This window comes from Squalius cephalus (assembly GCF_949319135.1).
Source record: "Squalius cephalus genome assembly, chromosome: 18".
Classification (NCBI taxonomy): domain Eukaryota; kingdom Metazoa; phylum Chordata; class Actinopteri; order Cypriniformes; family Leuciscidae; genus Squalius; species Squalius cephalus.
In genome coordinates, this window is record NC_137139.1 from 37,010,103 (window position 1) to 37,018,705 (window position 8,603).

General features: G+C 50.5%; 1 protein-coding gene across 1 annotated transcript in view; it reads left to right on the top strand.

The window, feature by feature from the left end:
- Window positions 1-6,230, top strand: part of coro2ab (coronin 2Ab) — a 46,145-nt gene extending 39,915 nt beyond the window's left edge. The window contains exons 8-12 of the mRNA XM_079848368.1: window positions 305-401; window positions 2,327-2,439; window positions 4,651-4,744; window positions 5,421-5,689; window positions 5,770-6,230. Coding sequence (XP_079704494.1) covers window positions 305-401; window positions 2,327-2,439; window positions 4,651-4,744; window positions 5,421-5,689; window positions 5,770-5,886 — 690 coding nt within the window. The 3' untranslated portion in view covers window positions 5,887-6,230. The remainder of the gene's footprint in view (window positions 1-304; window positions 402-2,326; window positions 2,440-4,650; window positions 4,745-5,420; window positions 5,690-5,769) is intronic.
- Window positions 6,231-8,603: the final 2,373 nt, after the last annotated feature.

Genomic DNA, 8,603 nt, shown 5'->3' on the forward strand with positions numbered 1-8,603 from the left:
AGGGGTCCATTAAACTTTTGTGCAAATGAGCAAAAACGCTGGCGCTGGCAACTTAAAAAACACTGGCGGGGAAAGAGATAAGATTAAGATCCACAGTACAGGTACGGACTATTGACCTGTGTGTGTGTGTGTCTCTGTTTCTGTGGAGTGTCTTCATGAGATGTTTAATTAAGAAGAAACTTATTGAATTTTTATATTTTTTTCATAAAACAAGACATATATCAGTATCAAGTGTCTTGATTTAAGAATGTTTTGATATTTGTACAGGTAGTAAGAAAATAATTGAACTGTGTGTGTGTTTCAGGGTGATGGTAACATTCGGTATTATGTGGTCAGTGCGGAGAGACCCTTCATTCACTTCCTGTCTGAGTATCGGTCTACGTCCCCTCAGAGAGGCTTGGGTACATACACACACACACACACACACACACACACACATATAGAGTGATGTTGCTTGGGCACACACACACACACACACACATATATATAGAGTGATGTTGCTTGGGTACACACACACACACATATACAGTGATGTTGCTTGGGTACACACACACACACACATATAGAGTGATGTTGCTTGGGTACACACACACACACACACATATAGAGTGATGTTGCTTGGGTACACACACACACACACATATAGAGTGATGTTGCTTGGCTACACACACACACACATATAGAGTGATGTTGCTTGGGTACACACACACACACACACATATAGAGTGATGTTGCTTGGCTACACACACACACACACACACATATAGAGTGATGTTGCTTGGGTACACACACACACACACACACACACACACACACACACATATAGAGTGATGTTGCTTGGGTACACACACACACACACACACACACACATATAGAGTGATGTTGCTTGGCTACACACACACACATATAGAGTGATGTTGCTTGGGTACACACACACACACACACACACACACACACACATATAGAGTGATGTTGCTTGGGTACACACACACACACACACACACACACACACATATAGAGTGATGTTGCTTGGGTACACACACACACACACACACACACACACACACACACATATAGAGTGATGTTGCTTGGCTACACACACACACATATAGAGTGATGTTGCTTGGGTACACACACACACACACACACACACATATAGAGTGATGTTGCTTGGGTACACACACACACACACACACATATATATAGAGTGATGTTGCTTGGGTACACACACACACATATACAGTGATGTTGCTTGGCTACACACACACACATATAGAGTGATGTTGCTTGGGTACACACACACACACACACACACACACACACATATAGAGTGATGTTGCTTGGGTACACACACACACACATATAGAGTGATGTTGCTTGGGTACACACACACACACACACACATATAGAGTGATGTTGCTTGGCTACACACACACACACACACACACACACACACATATAGAGTGATGTTGCTTGGGTACACACACACACACACACACACACACACATATAGAGTGATGTTGCTTGGGTACACACACACACACACACACATATAGAGTGATGTTGCTTGGGTACACACACACACACACACACACACACATATAGAGTGATGTTGCTTGGCTACACACACACACATATAGAGTGATGTTGCTTGGGTACACACACACACACACACACATATAGAGTGATGTTGCTTGGGTACACACACACACACACACACATATAGAGTGATGTTGCTTGGGTACACACACACACACACACACACACACACACACATATAGAGTGATGTTGCTTGGCTACACACACACACATATAGAGTGATGTTGCTTGGGTACACACACACACACACACACACACACACATATAGAGTGATGTTGCTTGGGTACACACACACACACACACACATATAGAGTGATGTTGCTTGGGTACACACACACACACACACACACACACATATAGAGTGATGTTGCTTGGCTACACACACACACATATAGAGTGATGTTGCTTGGGTACACACACACACACACACACATATAGAGTGATGTTGCTTGGGTACACACACACACACACACACATATAGAGTGATGTTGCTTGGGTACACACACACACACACACACACACACACACATATAGAGTGATGTTGCTTGGCTACACACACACACATATAGAGTGATGTTGCTTGGGTACACACACACACACACACACACACACATATAGAGTGATGTTGCTTGGGTACACACACACACACACACACATATAGAGTGATGTTGACATAAGCACTGCTGTGCTCCACTCTGGACAGTCATTGGTTGGCTCGTGTGTTTAGGTGTGATGCCCAAGCGTGGCCTGAACATCAGTGTGTGTGAGGTGTTCAGATTCTACAGGCTGCTCACCGTCAAAGATCTGCTGGAGCCGCTGAGCTTCTGTGTGCCGCGGACGGTAAGAGCACACCTGAGACGAGGGCCGCCGATGGGAGGAGCATATGGTGGGAGGACTCAGTGTGTGGGGAGGAGCCTGTGTGTGGGGAGGAGCATATGGTGGGAGGACTCAGTGTGTGGGGAGGAGCATATGGTGGGAGGAGCCTGTGTGTGGGGAGGAGCATATGGTGGGAGGATTCAGTGTGTGGGGAGGAGCCTGTGTGTGGGGAGGAGCATATGGTGGGAGGACACAGTGTGTGGGGAGGAGCATATGGTGGGAGGAGCCTGTGTGTGGGGAGGAGCATATGGTGGGAGGACTCAGTGTGTGGGGAGGAGCATATGGTGGGAGGAGCCTGTGTGTGGGGAGGAGCATATGGTGGGAGGATTCAGTGTGTGGGGAGGAGCCTGTGTGTGGGGAGGAGCATATGGTGGGAGGACTCAGTGTGTGGGGAGGAGCATATGGTGGGAGGAGCCTGTGTGTGGTGAGGAGCATATGGGTGGGAGGACTCAGTGTGTGGGGAGGACTCAGTACGTGGGAGGAGCATATGGGTGGGAGGACTCAGTGTGTGGGGAGGGGCATATGGTGGGAGGAGCCTGTGTGTGGGGAGGAGCATATGGTGGGAGGACTCAGTGTGTGGGGAGGAGCATATGGTGGGAGGAGCCTGTGTGTGGTGAGGAGCATATGGGTGGGAGGACTCAGTGTGTGGGGAGGACTCAGTACGTGGGAGGAGCATATGGGTGGGAGGACTCAGTGTGTGGGGAGGGGCATATGGGGGGAGGAGCCTGTGTGTGGTGAGGAGCATATGGGTGGGAGGACTCAGTGTGTGGGGAGGACTCAGTACGTGGGAGGAGCATATGGGTGGGAGGACTCAGTGTGTGGGGAGGGGCATATGGGGGGAGGAGCCTGTGTGTTGGGAGGACTCAGTATGTGGGAGGAGCATATGGTGGGAGGACTCAGTGTGTGGGGAGGAGCATATGGTGGGAGGAGCCTGTGTGTGGGGAGGAGCATATGGTGGGAGGAGCCTGTGTGTGGTGAGGAGCATATGGGTGGGAGGACTCACTGGGCCCTATTTTAACGATCTGAAACGCAAGTGTCAAAGCGCAAAGCGCAAGTAACTTTGTGGGCGGGTCTAGGCGCTGTTGCTATTTTCCCGGCGGGATAAACGACTCTTGCGCCAGGCGCAAATCTAAAATGGGTTGGTCTGAAGTAGCTTCATTATTCATAGGTGTGGTTTGGGCGTAACGTGAAATAAACCAATCAGAGCGTCATCTCACATTCCCTTTAAGAGCAGACGCGCTTGTTCTAAAGCGGATTCCTATTATAACGGCGGATTTGCCAGGCGCGCGCCAGGATCGGTTCACAGCCAAGGAGAGCAACGCTCCCGTCAGGGACGTTGGGGTTGGAGAAACCCACCCAAATTAACTTCGGTTAAAAAGGCGTATGATAATTTGGGTAAATGTGTAAGCTAGATGTATGCTTTTATAATAAATTGTCTATCTATCTATCTATCTATCTATCTATCTTTCGTAAAAATGTATGATTTGCAAAAATGAAAACTGCTGCTTCTGTGTAGATGAGATAATCAAAGTGTATGCGCGTTGTGCACACGCTACATTGATTATGGCCAAGCATGCGCCCTTAAAATAGCATATGAATAACATGCGCAACGCGCCACTGACTTTAAACTATTTTTTCCTGGTTAGTGGCGCAACTGTTTTCTAAACCTGCAAAATAGCATGAAGGAACGTTTGCGCCTGAACACGCCTCCTTTTTTGCGCTGAACCGCCCAGGGAGCGCAAGTTCATTCCCTAGTTTAGCGACGTGCTTCTGGGGAGGGAAAAACGCGCTTTGCGCGGGTGCAAAATAGGAATGATACATGCGTCGGTGTACAAAGTCAATTGCGCTGGGTGCAAGATAGGGCCCAGAGTGTGGGGAGGGGCATATGGGGGGAGGAGCCTGTGTGTTGGGAGGACTCAGTATGTGGGAGGAGCCTGTGTGTGGGGAGGAGCATTTGGGTGGGAGGACTCAGTATGTGGGGAGGAGCATATGGGGGGAGGACTCAGTACGTGGGAGGAGCCTGTGTGTGTGGGAGGAGCATATGGGGGAGGAGCCTGTGGGGGGGGAGGACTCAGTACGTGGGAGGAGCCTGTGTGTGTGGGAGGAGCATATGTGGGAGGTTTCCCAAGCTGTTAATGAGGTTGTGATGGAACGTGATGTTTGTGTTTCTGTCAGCGGTCTGATGGTTTTCAGGAGGATATTTATCCCGTGACAGCAGCCAATGAACCAGCCCTGACCGCAGACGAGTGGCTGATGGGACAGAATAAAGGCCAGTCAAACTGAACTCTTATTGAAATGATAGTGCAGTTCTGTCATCATTTACTCACCCTCCTTCACATAATCACATTTCAAAAAGTACAAAAATACATGGTATAAAAGACTAAATTAAATCTGTTCATCATAACGCGATCGTATCCCATCACGAGATTTGGACCAAACTGCTCGATTCATGTAGATCTTCATTTGTTTCCCGAAAATTGAACGAAAAGCCTTTTTAGTTTGGAGCAAGAGGAGGGCGAGTAAATGCTGCCTTCAAGTGCTTGTGGGAAAAACTGTATGGGAGTAGTCTAAACCAACAAATGAATGATATTGTGAACAATACACCCAAATAACTACATCTGAATTATAAATGATAAAAGTTATTCATTTCGATCACATATTTATACATAGTATTATAACTAAATGAGACTTTACACCATTCTTAACAGAGACAAGCTTTCCACTCACTGATCTCTATATTCAGATTATAGATATGTTGTATGATATTATCTACAATATAGATCAGTATTTCTGTCATTTTTCAAATTGATGACAACTTTAATTCCCCACTAATGAACCTGGCGAATATTGATTGCCTCTTTGACGAATTGCTTTTGTTTCTTGTTTTGGATAAAAGCATCTGCTACTGTAAATGCATAAATGTAAATGCTCGGTCATTCATGCAGGGCCGCTGCTGATGTCTCTGAGACCTGGAGCTAAAGCACTCGACTCGACTGAAGAGGAGACTCCAGCCAATCAGGACGCAGAACACCCCCCTGACATCATCGCACTCGACAGCAGCCTGACTGAAGCAGAGACTCCAGCCAATCAGGACGCAGAACACCCCCCTGACATCATCGCAGACCTACAGGACTGGACGGAGGACGACACCGAGAGCCATGACTGGATCTCCTCACGCACATGCTCCGATCTGAGCCGGACCGAGCCCTCAGAGGTCAGACGCAAACAGAGGTCAGGTCATGTTGTTTTCTCACAGGTCAGAGTTTGTTAACGCTGTGCGCTTGAATCTCGCAGGTGTCGTGTCACCAGATTCAGAATCTGCAGGAGCAACTCAAGCAGAGAGACGAGAAAATACGAGAACTGGAACTGGAGCTGAAGAACATGCGAAACCACATGAGAGCGTCCTTCTGACGGGAGCCAATCACAGCAGTTGGCCAATCACAGCAGCCAATCACAGCAAAGACTGTTATAACGATGTGGAAAACACTGAGTCGTGTGAACTGTGTGTGTAAATACAGTTTATGTCGATTCATACAGTTCTGCTAAATATTTGTGAGATATTTATTTTGGACTGAATTATTCCCGTTCACAATAAGGACGATTATGGAATCATATGGGTAGCAATATTCAATTTGAAATGTAAAATGCAAAATGACGATGCATTTCTGTATTTAAATTTACATTTGCCATTACATTTGTGCAACTTTTGGTGCAAAATTAAAATTAAAATTAAATTATGTTTAACATGTTCAAGCAAAAACTGTAGCAAAATGATCATTTAAATGTTATTTTTCTTAATTGCATTTACACTCACAGTTAAAACCCTTGCGATTGCATTTTCATTAAATGTACCGCAATGAATGTAGCTGTTACGAACTGCTCCGAGACGAGGGTTGAGATCCAAACGCAGCTTTATTGTATGGGGCAATCCAGAGGCGTAATCCAATGTACAGGCAAGGGTCATACACAGGCAGGCAGTCAAAACAAACAAACAAACAAACAAACAAAACAGGCAGGGACCAGAGGCAAGAGAGTAAACCAGGGACCAGAGGCAAGAGAGTAAACCAGGGACCAGAGGCAAGAGAGTAATCCAGGAAACAGGGCAAGATATCCAAAACCAAGAGACAAGAAAACCAGGAGAATGCTCAGTAATGCAGTGTAACACTTAAACAAGACTTTGCGGTGAGTGAATGAATGAACATGGTATAAATAGACTGAGACTAACAGGATGATGAGACACAGGTGAATGTAATCAGTGAATGAGGTACAGGTGAATGTGATCAGTGATAAGTGATGATGAGTCCGGGCAGTGAGTTATGGGAAATGTAGTTTGTGAGTGATAATAGTCTTATGTGGAGTGCCCTCTGGTGGCTCTCAAGGGCACTCCAGCTGGTGACCGTTACATAGCCCCCCCTTAAAGGAGCGGATTCCAGACGCTCCTAAAACTGTCCAGGAGGGAGGTGGAGCGGAGGCGTACCCGGGGGCGGGATGGAGGGCCAGGCCCGTGCAGCGGAAAAGGACCTGAAGACTCCGGCAGATCGGAAGGCCAGGGCGGAGCAGGCTGTGCAGGCGACCAGGGCGGAGCAGGCTGTGCAGGCAACCAGGGCGGAGCAGGCTGTGCAGGCGACCAGGGCGGAGCAGGCTGTGCAGGCGACCAGGGCGGAGCAGGCTCTGCAGGCGGCCAGGGCGGAGCAGGCTGTGCAGGCGGCCAAGGCTGATCAGGCTGTGCAGGCGACCAGGGCGGAGCAGGCTGTGCAGGCGGCCAGGGCTGATCAGGCTGTGCAGGCGACCAGGGCGGAGCAGGCTGTGCAGGCGACCAGGGCGGAGCAGGCTGTGCAGGCGGCCAGGGTGGAGCAGGCTGTGCAGGCAACCAGGGCGGAGCAGGCTGTGCAGGCGGCCAGGGCGGAGCAGGCTGTGCAGGCGGCCAGGGCGGAGCAGGCTGTGCAGGCGACCAGGGCGGAGCAGGCTGTGCAGGCGACCAGGGCGGAGCAGGCTGTGCAGGCGACCAGGGCGGAGCAGGCTGTGCAGGTGGCCAGAGTGGAGCAGGCTGTGCAGGCGACCAGGGCGGAGCAGGCTGTGCAGGCGGCCAGGGCGGAGCAGGCTGTGCAGGCGACCAGGGCGGAGCAGGCTGTGCAGGCGACCAGGGCGGAGCAGGCTGTGCAGGTGGCCAGAGTGGAGCAGGCTGTGCAGGCGGCCAGAGCGGAGCAGGCTGTGCAGGCGACCAGGGCGGAGCAGGCTGTGCAGGCGACCAGGGCGGAGCAGGCTGTGCAGGCGACCAGGGCGGAGCAGGCTGTGCAGGCGACCAGGGCGGAGCAGGCTGTGCAGGCGACCAGGGCGGAGCAGGCTGTGCAGGCGACCAGGGCGGAGCAGGCTGTGCAGGCGTCCAGAGCGGAGCAGGCTGTGCAGGCGACCAGGGAGGAGACGACCCTTCAGGCGGCCAGGGCGGAGACGACCATTCAGGCGGCCAGGGAGGAGACGACCCTAGTGAAGAGGGCTCTGTGCTGGACGGGACCAGCGGTGAAGGCTCTAGCTTGGTGGGCATGTCGCTTGCTGTCTCAGGCGCGGCGGGCATGACGCTCTCAGTCTCAGGGGCGGCGGGCATGACGCATACTGCCTTGGCTTCGGCAGATCTGGCGTGAAGTGCAGGCTCGGCTGGACTGGCGTGAAGTGCAGGCTCGGCTGGACTAGCGTGAAGTGCAGGCTCGGCTGACGTGACGTGAAGCTCTGGCTCGGCAGACGTGACGTGAAGCTCTGGCTCGGCAGACGTGACGTGAAGCTCTGGCTCGGCAGACGTGACGTGAAGCTCTGGCTTAGACTCGGCAGACGCCAAACTCACTGAAAAATGTGAGCCGCTCAGTTGCAGGGCCAAGTCAGTATAATGTTTCAGAGTCCAGCTAGGGTGATGCAGTGGCATAAAGGAACTGAGCGGCTCGGATAGCCCTCCACGAAAAAATATCATCAGGCATATCTCATCCATAGAAGTCAGGTGGGCAAGCTCCAAAAAGTCAACAATGTAATTCTCAACGGGTTGCTCTCCTTGACAGAGACGCATAATCTTGACTGCTGGATTCTTGATGACGATCGCTGCTGGGTCTTGGTGTGGCGAAGTCTTCTGTTACGAACTGCTC